The 16,819-nt window shown below is 39.0% G+C and overlaps 1 protein-coding gene across 2 annotated transcripts in view; it reads right to left on the minus strand.

The window, feature by feature from the left end:
* The window catches only part of RTN1 (reticulon 1), a 218,138-nt gene that overhangs the window by 24,530 nt on the left and 176,789 nt on the right, over positions 1-16,819 (minus strand). The window contains exon 1 of one of the 2 annotated variants that reach the window (XM_059373322.1): positions 1,458-1,665. The exons of the other annotated variant lie outside the window; for it this stretch is intronic. Within the exon in view, the coding sequence (XP_059229305.1) occupies positions 1,458-1,518 (61 nt within the window). The 5' untranslated portion in view covers positions 1,519-1,665. Of the gene's footprint in view, positions 1-1,457; positions 1,666-16,819 lie in introns of those variants that run through there. 2 annotated transcript variants of the gene reach the window in all.

Genomic DNA, 16,819 nt, shown 5'->3' on the forward strand with positions numbered 1-16,819 from the left:
TTATCAGAATAAACTGGATGAGTCTAATACCTAAGAATGAAACGTCACCAACCATTTTCACAACTGCCTTCTGTATAAAATATGCGACTTCATATCACTGCCATCATTCTCTAAATTATGCCCCTGAATTGCCATCCATTTATTTCCTAGCTTTTAAATATATTAGGACCATTTATTTACTTTTGACAGTTGTATTTCTAATAGACCCACATAATTTGAACTCGACTGTTCCATTTTATGTCACCACCACCCAAACCAACGAATAAGAGATAGCTAATGTGCTCTTAATTCTGACGTTCACGTTTACTTTATCTTTGCTTAAAAAATTTACTTAAGAAAAACCTTACAGGGGCGCTAAAGATGAAAAGCCATTCTATTCTTTCTGTCGTATAAAATGACAAGGGGAAGATGCCAGATTAAAAAAAAAAAAAATCAGCTTCTGCTCCAGAGTATTTTTGGTCCCCTGAGGAACACTGCAACCCTTCAGGTTAAGCCAAATGCGCCTTCTTCAGAACCTTATTTGTTAAAGATTAAAAGACACTTCATCTTATGAATGCCCGAGTTCAGCACGCATAATTCATTCTTCCAAATTCTCTCTTTCTCCTCATAATCTCAAACTGAGCAAGGTGAAGGAGGGAATCTTAATGTAACAAAGGAGAGATGGATGTGTGAAGTATAAGGCTGAATAAAAATGGCTGAAAAGCAATCCCAGCGAGGCTGGAGGGTGGCCACACCCAGTGCTAATATGGACTGTTTCAAAATAAATCTGTTCTATCAGAGGGCACTTTGCACTGCTTTGTATTTCCCCTCTATTTGTATCGCAGATACCCATTCTTAATAAATAGTAGTTACAGGTCACCCAAATGACAGACAAAAACCCTGAAATATTTCAAAGTGAACCATCCTAATATGTGGCTACGCCATCATATTTTCAGGATTTCCAGAGCTAGTCTGCATTTCCAGTCTCCTTTGTGTGACCACAAATAACAACCCTGAAATGGGTGTGTCCCTCTCAAAAGGATGCACTAGAGCTCTCTCACTTAATGGTTGTATCAAGAGATTTCAACCTTTCAGAAATTAAATGGCCTGGGATGCATGGAACAATAAGAAAGCATTTTAACTCCGGGGCTGAGAAGAGATTAAACAAGTACTGAACAATCAACGGATGCCAAAAGAACTCCCGGAGGAGGCAACTGATGCATTATTTAAATTTCTAGCATTACAACAAGAAAACAAAGGGGTGGGGGTGGGGGATTTAAAAAAAAAAAAAAAGGAGGAAAAGAATCCAAACACCATCCTTGTTGATTTTTGACATGACAAGTTTACTCCCCCCAACAGAAAGCTCTCGGGTATGAAGCATGCATAGGTCCCACAGGTGAAATGCTGCACAATGGCCGAGTCCGGGTCCCGGGGTTCCCGTGCACCGCAGGCATGCACTACTGAAATAAATAGAATACCCTGACTTTTCCAGTTGCTCCATACACAGTCCATCTTGGTGGAGTCGGCAGTGGCCTGCATCTTGCGGGCTTGGGGGGCTCGCCGTTGCTGTCCTCGGGGGCGCGGAACTGGCACTCAGGGTCGGCGCCCCGGCTGCAGCGGCAGGGCTCGCGGTGGCCGCGCGGCTGCAGACTGACTGAGGCTGCACCAGCCGGCGCGCGGCGAGGGGCGGGCGCGTCGCGGGCGCCGCAGTCTCCGCTGCAGCGAATCAGCGCGGCGCGGCCCCGGGGCTGCCTGCGCGCGCGGGGCTGGGGCCGCCGCTCGACGCGAGAGCGCGGGCTCCGCCGGCGGTCCTGGGGGGCGGCCCCGGATGTGGCGGAGCCAGTTCTAACCCAGAAGGCACAAAAGCGGTCAAGGTGTGGGGAGATGGGAGAAGAGGAGGGCAAAAGTGCCAAGGGTGGTGATCAGAGTGCGGCACTTGGACCGTTCCAGGGAGTTCTTGACACAGGGCGCATATTCTAGAAATTTCTGAGACACCTAAGAAACCTGTTGGGTAAGACGCAGGTGATGGCAGTACGAATGTATGGCTTTCAGGAGAATGCCCCCCTCCACCCAACCCTCCCCGTTGTCCCCATTGCTCACTCACCTCTCTTCTCCATTTCTTTACATTCTGGCCCTGATTTATTTTAAGTGCCTGGCATCTTCCAAGCAATTGCCAGATCTCTTCCTCTTTCTGGAATGTTCTATGGCTATCCAAAACCTTTGTTGGCAAGCCACAATCACTGTAAAGAATCCTGCTGCTCAGGAGGTCTTGAGTGTTTTTCCTGCTGCCCCTCTTCTCCAGCTCAGTTTGTGGTTGGAATGAATAAATACCTATCAGAATACGGTGCCTGTAGGCTCCAGTGCAAAGCCCTGGACTCTGGCATGTGGAGTTATTGATCACTGCATGGGCACTCCAGGAGGTCAGTTGTGGAGACATCCAAAAAGAACTCAGGAAAGCAAAGGGTATTTGCTCAAAGATGATGCCTCAACAGCATCATCTTTGGGATTAAGTGTTTGGGGGCAGATGGAGGTGGGCTGTGTGTATCATTTGGGAGATAGAAAGTAGGTTTCCAAACCCGTGAGTCAAGAGACTCAAGTCCCCAGTTACAATGCAGATGTCAACGGGAGGAGGAGAACAGTGGGCGGTGACCTACTATTTAAATCTCACCATGATATACTTCAGATTATACACCAAGAACTTGAGAGAATGGACGGGGGGGATAGGTACATTTTGATGAGCAACATGTAGAGACAGAGAGAAAGGACTCGAATTTGGACATTGTCTGGGGAAGGCAGTCCTAGTGGCAGGACCCTTAGGGAGACAAAATATAACATGGGGCCAGAGGATACCTTCAGAACTACAGGGGCATAGAGAAGGAAGAGTCCCCATTTTACTCGTTGTGGCACGACATAATCTTTTATAAAGTATTTCTCTCTCCCTCGAGGATAAATGGAGTCTTCACGATTCTTCCACAGTTCCCAAAGAGGTTCCTTGCCAGACCCAAACCAACATTTGCACATCCTGCATCAGCAAGGACTTAAAGAGAGTAGTCTCAAGGTTATGCTTGTAGCTATGATTTATCTTTCATTTTATGAAGAGTATACACTTTAAAATGTGATCTTTGGGATATTATGTATATATGTATAATTAAAATGCAAACTTCCAGAGAAACCAAGCTTCTCTCTATTGGTCTGTAACATAACTGAAATTACTAAGGAAGCTTAATAAGAATGAGACCAGGAGGATGATTTGGCACTTCTGGGCAGCTGAAATCTCCTACAAGAAGAAGGGGTGTCAGAGCTCCCATGGGGCTGACAGGAAGGAAAAAAGTTATTACAAAGCACTTTTCAAACTGACCTGCTCCAGTGAATGTAGTGATGTTTTTAGATTTGTATTTCCAACCCTACCCCAAATTTTTTTCATCATCATGGTCATGTTTGGGAATTCAGTCAGAAAATACTGAAAAGACATGTTTGTGATGGTCTGACCAGCAGTGAATTCTCGCTGTATGAAGTAGGGCTGGACAAAATAAAAACAGGTGGGAACAAGACTCAGAAGGAAGCAGGTTGCCATGTGGGCTGCCTATCCTGGCTCCTTTTCAGTTGAAAACCTTTGGAACCTTGGCCACTAGGAGGCACTGCCAGTCAATGATAGTCCCAGTCATCAGTCCTAAATCCAGCTGGTGCCCCTCTCTTCCCCCCCAGTTACCTTTACTGGCGAGTACTAAGTGTCCACCATATTAGCAGAGCCCTGTTCACGGCTAATCTGATGGGCGGTACTGTGCAGTGAGCTGAGGGCAGCACATCCCTGGCTGGGGAGGGCAGGAAGAGGCTAACTCTCCCTCAAATGGAGGTAAGCTGTGTCAGCCTTCTTGGGCCATGTATTTTCCTGGGCCACCAAGTTGACCTTAGAATGTCAGCTGTGCTGAAAGACCACATTCTTTTCAGTCATGCTGAATCTGAAGACAGAAGCTTGATGATGCCCAGAAATTCAAGACAGCAGTCTGATAGTTGAAGGTTGAGGTAAGGCATCTGATGCCACAGAGACACACAGCAGTGAGATACGTATTGAGGGGCTTTAGGTTAAGGCGTAGGTGGTAGGAGAAAACATAAATGAATGTATTAAAGAAAAATATGGCATAAAACTGTGAAGAACTTGATTGAGAATTGGGGGATGTGGGTGTTGAGACCCACTTCCGTGGCAGAAATTAGTTATGTGGCCTTCAGCGAGTAGTTATCCCCTTTGGACCTTTCTCTCACAATGAGAAATGAATTATACAAATGAATTACAGCTTTAGATGCTTGTGTCTGTGAAATAATAAGAGTTTCTTTTTTGCAGACATTGTAAGCAGGTACTTTCTATGTAAGCAGGTACTTTCCACACAGTATTAATTAAAAGCTCTTGCCAAGATCAAAATGATAAAATGGGTAGAAAAGATATGTAAATTGTCCCTGAGTGGTGAAAGAAAACAGAAAGCAAAATAAAGCTTGCTAAAAGCAGGCAGGAACTGCCACTGTCTTTAAACCAGGAGAGAACAGACGGGCTTTGTACACAGCCAGCTCAGAACTTGGTTTAGGTGCCTGCCAGGAGGGGAAGTGATGTCTTTAGTTTTCAGGATGAAATCATGCTGTAGGCATTCAGTTCAAGGAAAAACAAGATTGTCAAATTCTGAAATCTCATTCCAGATCAAGAGAAATGTTGAAGACCTCCATGCCCAGAGTGGCTGTATGGCATCTGGGTTTTGTTGCCCCAGGACTTTACTGATGAGAATCAGTACACCTATATTGACACATTTAGTCAATAAATAATTACTGAACACCTACTGTATTTTAGACACTGTTCTAGGCATAAAGCAAAATTTCTACTTTTTTTAAAAAAGGTTTTATTTATTTATTTGACAGAGACAGAGAGAGATCACAAGTTGGCAGAGAGGCAAGCAAAGAGAGAGCAGGAAGCAGTCTCCCTACTGAGCAGAGAGCCTGATGTGGGCCTCAATCCCAGGACCCTGAGATCATGACCCAAGCTGAAGGCAGAGGCTTAACCCACTGAGCCCCCCAGGAGCCCCACAAAATTGCTACTTTTAAGAAGTTTTATGTTAGTAGGATAGGCAGATAATAATAAAAGAGGTAAACGTATATTTTACTTGTGGACAGGTGTATAGGGTTCCAGAAATAAAGCAGGTAAAGGGGATAGAGAATGGGAGTGGGGCTGAAGTTTTCTATTTTATGAGGAGGGTCAGGCAAAGGCCTATCTCGTAAGGTAAAATTAAAGCAGACGCCAAACTAAAGAGGAGAAGGCTATTTAGCTATATGAGAGAAGAGCATTTACAGATGCAGTGAGTTTCAGGACAGAATGTAATAGCTGGTAAACTATAGGCAGCTCATAGAACCCCATGTTTGGGGTGTGTGTGTGTGTGTGTGTGTGTGTGTGTGTGTGTGTGTTTAATGCTCTGAGAAATATAGCAATTGGAAGAAAAGGCACAAACCAAAAAAAGTACTTCATTATGATCAAAGAACACTCAGAACTCTGCTTTATGCCATATGGAATAAGGAAATTTAAAGTAACAACCAATTTGGCACATAACCCACAGCACCAAAATAATGCATAAATTGCCTTTAAATCGAACAAGAGCTTAGCACTTGTTATTTGCTGGGTGCTTTCTCATATGGTATATACCTAGTTGTTATAGACCCTTATGAGGTAGATAGTGTTTACCTTCATTTTCTTGATTCATTCATCCATTCAATCTGCAAACATTTATGGTGCCCAAACTGCCTGATTCTGTAAATACAAAAGGAACTGCCACTGGAAGCTGGAATTTAGTGGGGGAGATTTACACATAAATACATAAATGCAATCAACAGATAGGTGTATGAGCAGGAAAGAGTAGATGCACAGTGATTAAGGGGAAGAAAAGGTTTTAGGAGAGGCTTCAGGAAATAGATGATAATAAAGCTGAGCTATAAACAAAAAAATAGGATCACCAGTCTGAGTGATGGGGCTTTCCTGGCATATAGATATGGAAACTGAAAACACAGACAGCTGCAGGGGACAGTGAGACAGGGCCAAGTAATAATACTGTCAGTAAATGAAGGAAACGCTGTAGAATTTCAAGGGGAGGAATAACATCTTGAGAAGTTGAATAATTTATCCAGATTTGGCTTGGGATTTTCCAGAATTGTTAAAAGACATATATTTTGGCTCTGAGCAAGACAAGAGGAAATCAATACCCTGACCCACATCAAAGTGAAACTGCAGGGCATCAAAGACAAGAGGAAATCTTAAAAGTAGGCAAAAGTGGGGGCGCCTGGGTGGCTCAGTGGGTTAAGCCGCTGCCTTCGGCTCAGGTCATGATCTCAGGGTCCTGGGATCGATCCCCGCATCGGGCTCTCTGCTCAGCAGGGAGCCTGCTTCCTTCTCTCTCTCTCTGCCTGCCTCTCAGTGTACTTGTGGTTTCTCTCTGTCAAATAAATAAATAATAAAATCTTTAAAAAAAAAAAAAAAGTAGGCAAAAGTGAACAACACATTGCCCTGAGAAACTGTTGGGCCAGCAGCAGTCTTTTTATTAACTGAAGCCAGAAGGCAATGGAATAACGTTTTCAAAGTAGTGAGGGAAAATAACTATCATCTAGATTTCCTGTACCCAGCAAGACTAATAGAGGTATTTTCAAATGTAAGAAATGAGAGAATTTCTTAACTATGAACCCTGCAGAAAAAGCAACCAAGGTTGGTGCTTCTGGAAGAAGAAAACTAAACTTAGAAGGAAGAAGGGAAATGCATGAAAGAACACCAACTGTAAAAATTGGCAATGGTTAATTTGGGGGGGGGGTTATAAAAGAAAGGTGAAATTAAAGTAGTAGACGAAAATAGAATGTAAGGTAGGACAGAGTGATAAAAGTAAAAGCATCCTAACGTCTTAGTACTATTCAGGAGAACAGTAGAGATCTTAATTTAATATAAATTTTTTTTTAGATCTTAATTTTAGGCTATGAAAATTCAAATTTGTAAGTTAAACATTTAAGGGTCATCACCAGAAATAACTAGAACATATAACTTCTAAATGAATAAATTTTATAAACAAAGTAATTAATAAATTGAGGTCAGGAAAGGAAAAATAGGAGAAGCAAAGTAGAGAACCAGTAAATAGAAAGAATAAAACAAAGTAGCAGAAAACATCTAAATATATCCAAATAATGCTAACCAAGAAGATGGAAACTCAGATTGGATGAAAAAAATCTAGGTAAAGGATGTTTATAAGAGAAAATCCTAAAACATACTACCACAGTAAAATTAAAAGTAGATACAGAAAAACCTATACCAGGTTAATAGATTTTTGGATAGTGATCTTGCTAATAAACTCACTTACTAACTCTAATTATGGATTCTTTTGAATTTTATATGTACATTATCATATCTTTTCTGAATAAATGTGGTATTATTTCTTCCTTTCTGATCTTTATGATTTTACTTCTTTACTTTGACTTAACTGCACTGGCTAGTACTTCCACATATAATGCTGAGTAGAAGTGGTAAAGGGTATATCATTTTTGTCTTACTCTTGGATTCAGGGAAAAAGTGTGCTCAAAATTTTTACCATTAAATATGACGTTGGCCATGAATATTTTAGCTTTTATCAGATTAGGTCAAGTTCATTCTATCCCTATTTTTTTGAGAGTTTCTGTCATAAATAGGTACTGAATTCTATCAAGTGCTTCTACTTAGGCTAAGATCACAGGGATTTCATCCTTAATTCAGTTAATACATAAATTACATGGATTGAGTTTTGAATGTTAAACCAACCTTGCATTCCTTGGATATATCTCATATGGTTATAATATGACATTTTGATTTTTAATCTGTTTATATCAATTTTAGCAAGTTTCATTTAAAATATGTTGTCAAATTTATTGCTGTAAATTTTCATAACATCATAATTTTACATTTTTAATAATCTGAAGGAGCTATAGCCATGTCTACTTTTTCAGTTGTGATACTGGTCAGTTTTATTTTTTTCTTTCATTTCTTAATCATCTTATTGTGAATTAATTTCAAATAATAAAATTTTTCTTTTTTTTTCTCATTTGTATATCTTTTTTTTTTTAAAGATTCTATTTATTATTTATTTGACAGAGAGAGATCACAAGTAGGCAGAGGTAGGCAGAGAGAGAGGGGAAAGCAGGCTCCCCGCTGAGCAGAGAGCCTGATGTGGGGCTCGATCCCAGGACTCTGGGATCATGACCTGAGCCGAAGGCAGAGGCTTTAACCCACTGAGCCACCCAGGTGCCCCTCTCCTTTGTATATCTTTGTATATGCTATTTCATTCTATTATTTCCTTCTTTTACTTTCATTTTTCTTTCATTAGCTCCACAAAACAGAAGCTCAAATTATTTTCAGCCTTTCTTCTTTTCTAATATATTCATATTCATTTAAAAGTATAATAATCCCTCTCAGCACTGTTTTAGTGGCAACCTACAAGTTTTGATACATTATGTTCATGTTATTGTTCAGTTCAAAATATTTTCTAACAGTCATTGTGGTTTTTTTCCTTTGGTCCATTGATTATAAGGATTATAAACTTCTGAGGCTTGTTCTAACTATCCTATTGTTTATTTTCAGTTTAATTCACCTGTAGTTAGACAACAAACTCTATACAATTTTAATCCATTGAAACTTGTCAAGACTTGCTTTAGAATCTGGATATGATCTATTTCTTTTTAAAAGATTTATTTGTTTATTTGAGAGCGAGCGAGCAGGGGGAGGGCCAGAGATAGAGAGAGGGAAGAGAAGCAGACTCAGCACTGAGTGTGGAGCCCAACATGAGGCTTGCTATTATGACCCTGAGAGATCCTGACCTGAGCTTAAGTCAAGAGCTGGAGGCTTACCTGATAGAGCCACCCAGGCATTCCCAAATATGATTGATTTTGATACATGTGTTAATTGGACATGAAGGCATATTCTAAAGTTTTAAGGGTGTTCTATAAATGTCAATTTAGTCACACTGGTTAACAGCATTCTTCAAATAATCTATCTCCCTACTAATTTTTTGGCTGTATGTCTGCCAGATATCGAAGTAAGTATATCACAACATCTAACTTTTACGTTGATTGACCTATTTTCCTTCCAATTCTGTCCATTTATATAGCTTTATAGATATTGAGCTCTTATAAATTTAGAATTACCATGTCTTACTGTTTTTTTTTTTAAGATTTTTATTTATTTGACAGACAGATCACAAGTAGGCAGAGAGGCAGGCAGAGAGAGAGAGAGAGAGAGGAGGAGGAGGCAGGCTCCCTGCTGAGCAGAGAGCCCGATTCGGGGCTCGATCCCAGGACCCTGGGATCATGACCTGAGCTTAAGGCAGAGGCTTTAACCACTGAGCCACCCAGGCGCCCCACCATGTCTTACTATTGAGTTAACCCTTCTATCTTTATGAAATGCTCCTCCTTATCTCTAGTAACACTCCTTGACTCAGTTTTGTTTGGCTGATATGGATATATACACAACAGCTTTCTTTTGGTTGGTGTTTGCATAATATGTCTTTTCCTATCCTTTACTTTCAAACTATCTGTATCTTTTGATGTTCTTAAAAACAGTATATTCTTGGGTCTTGTTTTTAATTCCAGCTAATAATCTTTGTTTTTTGAGGGTGAGTATTAAGTCAACTTACATTTAATGTAATCATTAATATAATTGGATTTAAGTCCATCATTTTACTATTTCTTTCTTTTTTTTTAAAGATTTTATTTATTTATTTGACAGACAGAGATCACAAGTAAGCAGAGAGGCAGGCAGAGAGAGAGGAGGAAGCAGGCTCCCTGCCTAGCAGAGAGCCAGATGTGGGACTCGATCCCAGGACACTGAGATCAAGACCTGAGCCGGAGGCAGAGGCTTAACTCACTGAGCCACCCAGGCGCCCCTATTTCTTATTTATCATATCTCCTTGCTGATTTGTTCTGCCTTTCTTGCCTTCTTTCTTTATTAATCCGTTTATTTCCCACAATAATTTTCTAGTTACACCTTTTTAAATACATTGGTGATTCCCTTACAATGATAATGTTCAACCTTAACTTACTGGATGGAGTCTATTGTATATAGTACTTTCACAATTTCCTATGCAATAAAAGAATCTTATGACTGTAAACTCCACTTACTCTGTACTGATGTGACATTCTTTTTATATATTGCTACTTAAATGTGAGTCAATTTGCTAATGATTTGTGTAGACATTTTCTATCTATATTCATGAGATCTGTCCTCTTCCTTTCTTTTCTTGTAATATCCTTCTTGAGTTTTATATCAGGGTTTTTAAGCTAGGTTTGTTATAGGATTTTTATCCTTTGCTTTGGTTTTATGCAGTATGATTATAATAAGGTTATAATTCCTTTGGTGTCTACTGAGCTTCTCAAATCTGTATATTGATTGATACCTTTTACCAATTTTGAAAAAAAAAAAAGAATTCTCAGCCATATTTCTTCAAATATTCCATCTGCCCCATTTTCTTTCTCCTTTCCCATAAATCCAATTATTCATAGGTCTGGCCTTCTGACAAGTTTTTTATACTTTGTTCTTTTCATATTTTTATTTCAGTTTTTTCACTACTTTGGCTATTTCCTATTGAGCTATTTTTGAATTCACTAATTTTATCTTCTTCTGTGTCCAAAGAGCTAAGTAAGTTTTAATTTCAGAAATTTTAGTTCTAGAACATGCACTTGATTTTATTTTCATAAATACCCTTTCTCTGATGAAATTTTCCATTTTTTAATCCATTTTCTTTCACATATTTATAATAGTTATTTAAAAGACTTTATTTAACTTCAATATCCAGCTTATCTATCAGTCAGCTTCTATTGTCTCTGTATTTCTAAATTCTAGCATAGGTATCATGCAGTGTTATACTAGTTTCAGCTATACAATTAGTGATTCAACAATTCTATATGTTACTCAGTGCTCATCATGGTTAATTGTATTCTTAATCCTCTTTACCTACATCATCCATCTGCCTGCCCACCTCCACTCTGGTCACCATCAGTTTGTTCTCTCTAGGCAAGAGTCTGTTTTTTTGGTTTGTCTTTTCTTTTCATTCTTTCTTTTTTTTTTTTTTGTTTGTTTTGTTTTTTATATTCCACATATGAATGAAATCACATGGTATTTGTCTTTCCTCTGACAGACTTATTTCACATAGCATTATACCCTCTAGATCCATCCCTATTGTCTTTGTTGTTGTTTATCAGTCACATGTTCTTGCCTCTCTCACATGTCTAGTAATGTTTACAGTATGATAGATGCTGTGTATTCAAGAACCATACAGATAGGCAGTTGATGCTATTTTCCCACAAAAAAGGGTTCTCCTCTTCTTCTGTTAACAGATATGGTGAGGGGTTGATCATATTACTTCGATTATATGATAGACATTAAACAATACATTTTAATAGGATGGAAATTGTACAAAATGTATTCTCTAACCACTTGGAATAAAATTAGAAATTGATAACAAGGAAATTTATAAATTCACAAATAAGTGAAACTTAATCAATATACTTCTAAATAAGCAATAGGTCAAAGAGGAAATCACAAGGGAAATTTAAAAATATTTCAAAATGTCCATAACCCCACCCCCCTTCTATCAACTCCCCCCAGCAACCCTCAGTTTGTTTTGTGAGATTAAGAGTCACTTATGGTTTGTCCCCCTCCCAATCCCATCTTGTTTCATTTATTCTTCTCCTACCCCCTTAACCTCCCATGGTGCATCTCCACTTCCTCATATCAGGGAGATCATATGATAGTTGTCTTTCTCCAATTGACTTATTTCGCTAAGCATGATACCCTCTAGTTCCATCCACGTCGTCACAAATTGGAGAGGGTATGTGCTATGGTGAGTGCTGTGAAGTGTGTAAACCTGGCGATTCACAGACCTGTACGCCTGGGGATAAAAATATATGTTTATAAAAACTAAAAAATTAAAAAAAAGAGAGATTGGATATGACGTGACTCCAGAATTACCACATGTGATAAGGGTATTGTGGTTATTAATTCCAATAAGGAAGATCATATAGTATTCAAAGGTACAGTAAAAAATTCTGGAATATCACTAAGTATGCTACCTACTGAGCAGGTTTATAAAGCCATTTTACAACTTTATAGGCATAAATATATATTACTAAAAATTTGTACAAGACCACACGGCTGCTTCCTGGGACAGAAGAGTGAACTGGGAGAGCCTATGAGAATCACTTACGGAGACTGGTGTCCTGTCCGAGGGGGACTCATGTCTCACTTCTGCTGAGTCCCTGAGATGTAGAGGATTTTGTTACTGCAGCATTGCCTATGTGATACCTCCTAATACAGAGTGCAAATGGAGTTTTTAAAAAGTTAAAAAAAAAATTTCAAAATGAACGAAAATGAAACAAATATCCAGAGGTACAGCCAAAGTAATACTTAGAGGGAAATGTATAGCTGTAAACACCTATGATAGAAAAAAAGAAATCAACAACCTAAACTTCTGCCTTAAGAGACTAGAAAAGGAGCACAACCTAAACCCAAAGCAAGCAAATGGATGGAGTGATAGATATTAGAACAGAAATTAATGAAATAGGAAAAACAATACAGAAAACTAATAAAACCCAAAGTTGGTTTTTTAAAAATATCAACAAAGTTGACAAACCTTTAACTAGAATGACTGAAAAGAAACAGATAAAGACTCAAATTACTAAAATCAGTGATGGAACATTGCTACCAACCTTTCAGAATTAGAAGGATTATAGAGAAATACTATGAACAACTACAGACAAACAAATTCGATAACCTAGATGAAAGTGAACAAAACTTTAGAAAGACATAAACTACCAAAACCAACTCAAGGGGAGAAAATAAGAATAGAATGAGATGAACAGACATTGAATTAGTAATTTTAAAACTTCCCACTAAGAAAAGCCCAGGTCTCAGGGCACCTGGGTGGCTCAGTGGGTTAAGCTGCTGCCTTCGGCTCGGGTCATGATCTCAGGGTCCTGGGATCGAGTCCCACATCGGGCTCTCTGCTCAGCAGGGGGCCTGCTTCCCTTCCTCTCTCCCTACTTGTGATCTCTCTCTCTGCCAAACAAACAAACAAACAAACAAATAAATAGAAAAGCCGAGGTCTTCCTGGTTTCACTGGTGAATTCTACCAAACATTTAAAGAATACATAACACCAATCCTTCATGACTCTTCCAAAAAGAAGTGGAAGTGGGAAAACTTTCCATCACACTCTATGAGGTCACTATTACTCTGATAAAAAGCAGACAATGGCATTATGAAAAAGGAGAATTACATATCAATATTCCTTAAGAATATAGATGCAAAATTTCTCAACAAAATACTGCCAAGCTGAATCCAGCAACATATAAAAAGGATATACCATGACTAAATGGGATTTATGCCAGTGATAAAACAGCCAATGTAATATACCAACTTAACAGAATAAAGTACAAGACCCATGTAATTATCTCAATGCAGAAAAGGCCACTTGAGAAATCGATTACCCTTTCACAATAAAAAATGTTCAACAAACTAGGAATAGAAGGAAACTTTCTTAACCTGATAAAAAGGAATCTCAAAAAACAAAAAAACCTCACAGCTAACAGGAAACTAAATGGCAAAAGATTGAAATCTTTCCCTATAAGATCTGGAGCGAGACAAGGATGTTTGCTCTGGCAATTTCTATTCAGTATCGCACTGGAGATTCTAGCCAGGGCAATGTAACAAGAAAAAGAAATAAAACTGATCCAGATTGGAAATGAAGAAGTAAAACTATCAGACAAAATGAGCTTGTAGATAGAAAATTATGAGGAATAAAAAAAATATTTACAGGCAATAAACAAGTCTAGCAGTTTGCAGGATGTAAGATCAGTGTACAAAAACCAACTGTATTTCTACACACTAGCAGTGAACAATCCAAAAATGAAGCTAATAAAAAAATTACGTCTATAATAGCATAGAAAAGAATAAAATAAGGGTTCCTGGGTGATTCAGTCAGTTAAGCATCTGCCTTCAGCTCAGGTCATGATCCTAGAGTCCTGGGATTGAGTCCCACGTCAGGCTCCCTGCTCAGTGGGGAGCCTGCTTCTCCTTTTCCCTCTGCCCTGCTCTTGCTCTCACTCTTTCTCTTTCTCAAATAAATAAATAAATAAAATCTTTTTTATTTTTTAAAAAAGATTTTATTTATTTATTTGACAGAGATCACAAGTAGGAAGAGAGGCAGGCAGAGAGAGAGGAGGGGAAGCAGGCTCCCTGCTGAGCAGAGATCCCAAGGTGGGGCTTGATCCCAGCACCCTGGGATCATGACTTTCGCTGAAGACAGAGCTTTAACCCACTGAGCCACCCAAGCGCCCCAATAAAATCTTTTTTAAAGAAGAATAAAATACTTAGGAATAAATATAACAGAGAAAGTGTAAAGCTTATATTTTGAAACTATAAAAATTGTTGAATGAAATTAAAGAGGACGTAATTAAATGGAAGACATTTTTGTTCATAGATCAAAAGGCTTAATATTGCTAAGATGGCAATATTCCCCAAATTAATCTATAGGTTCAACACAGTCCTGTCAAAATCCAAGCTAAGTTTTTTTTTTTCTTTCAGAAATCAACAGACTAATCCTAAATTTCATATGGAAATGCAAGGGACCCATAACAAAGACAATCTTGAAATCGAAACAAAGTTGTAGGTCTCACACTTACTGATTTCAAAACCTACTACGAAGCTACATTAACCAAGACATTGTGGTACTGACATAAGACTAAACACATAGGTCAATGGAATAAAACTGAAAGTCCCAAAATAAGCCCTAATATATACAGTAAACTGATTAGCAACAAGGGGTGCCAAGACGATTCAATGGGCATAAGAGCAATATTTTCAACAATGGTGCTGGGACAACTCGCTATACAAAACTCATAATAGATCAAAGACTTAACGTGAGAGATAAAACTAAATCTCTCTTAGAAGGAAACAGGCATAAATCATCATGATCTTGGACAAGCCAGAGGTTTCTTAGATATGACATCAAAGCACACCGAACAAAAGAAAACAGGTAAGTTGATTTCAATTTTGATCCTTTTTTTGACTTCCAAAAGAAACCAAACCACTTTTGTACATCAAAGGATACTATGAAGAAAGTGAAAAAACTAAGACATCACTTCACACCTGTCAGAATGGTTAATATCAGAAACACAAGAAACCAGGGCACCTTGATCTCAGGGTTGTGAGTCTGAGCCCCACAGGGAGTGTAGAGTTTACTTAAAAATAAATAAATAAAACAAAACCACGCAAGAAACAAGTGTTGGCAAGGGTGTGGAGAAGAAGACATGCAGTGCTGGGGTGGGGGGGATGCACACTGTTGCAGTCACTGTGGAAAATAGTATGGAGGTTCCTCAAAAAGTTAAAAATAGAATTTCCATATGATCTAGTAATTCCAGACTGGGCATTTACCCAAAGAATATGAACAGTAATTAAAAAAAGATACATGCACTCCTATGTTTACTGCCACATGATTTATAATAGCCAAGATATGGGAGCAGCCCAAGTGTCCCCTGATAGATGAATGAATAGAGAAGATGTGGTGTATATATACACAGTGGAATATGACACAGCCATGAAAAAGAATGAAAGCTTGCCATTTGCAATGACATGGATGGATCTAGAGAGTATATAAAACTAAGTGAAATAAAAGTCAATCAGAGATGGACAAATACCATATGATTTCATGCATTTGTAGAATTTAAGAAACAAATGAACAAAGAAAAAAAGAGACAAACCAAAAAATAGACTCTTAACTATAGAGAACAAACTGGTAGTGACCAGCGGGGAGGTAAGTGGGGGAATGGGTAAAATAGATGATGGGGATTAAGAGTACAGTTAACATGAGCACTGAGTAATGTATAGAACTGCTGAATCACTATATATGAATATATATATGAATCACTAATATAACACTGTATATTAACCATACTGGAATTAATAAAAAAGATTATATGCAGTTAAAAAAAAGATTCCTCCTCCAGATGGCTGCAATGCTGCATCTCGGCATGAGGCTTGGTGAACAGAGTGTGAGCGGGAATTAAGCCTCATTTGCCATGTTGCCCGGGCACTCTGACAAAGGGCACAACCTGGCAACTTTGCATGGCAGCTTGGATTACTACTCAGCACACCCTCTGCCAGCCTTGTTCTCTGTCTCAGCCTCTACTGACAGCACAACTCTGGCCCCAGCCAAAATTGCTCTCCGGAGCTCCTTGACAACCTGAGTTTATTGTTGTCCTTTTCCTGGTTCTCCCTTCCCACCATATTTCTCAGAATTTCTATTGCTGGACATAACTTGAATTGGTTTTTGCAGTCTGCACACTTCCACTAGCCAGGGGCACGACTCTATTTGCAGACTTTTTTCCTTACTAAGGATTCAATTCTTCATTCTTCAGACTTGCCTTTCATACATCCCTGCCTTCTAACTGTGGGTGACTCCAGACTTTGTTTCTTTTGTTGCTACCTGTTGGTCAGTAGCTAACCATATATGTAACAATGTTTCCTCCCTCTCTCTCTCTCTCTCATTCTCTCTCTCTCTCTCACACACACACACACACAAACACACACAGACTAGCTTTTCCAGAATACCTTGCATATAGCAGTGACAATAAAGCCAGGTTTTAGCCAGTAAGACAGAAAGGAAAGTCTGCTGGAGGGCTTCTGGGAAAGATTGTTTTCCTGATTCAGAAGCAAGGAGAATCTGTTTCTCACCCTCACTGCCCCCAGCTTTCTTTGAGGACATGTCACTTGGAACTGTTGTAGCCATCTTGTGATCATGAGGAGAAGGCCAT

Source organism: Mustela nigripes, chromosome 13 (genome assembly GCF_022355385.1).
Source record: "Mustela nigripes isolate SB6536 chromosome 13, MUSNIG.SB6536, whole genome shotgun sequence".
NCBI classification, from domain to species: domain Eukaryota; kingdom Metazoa; phylum Chordata; class Mammalia; order Carnivora; family Mustelidae; genus Mustela; species Mustela nigripes.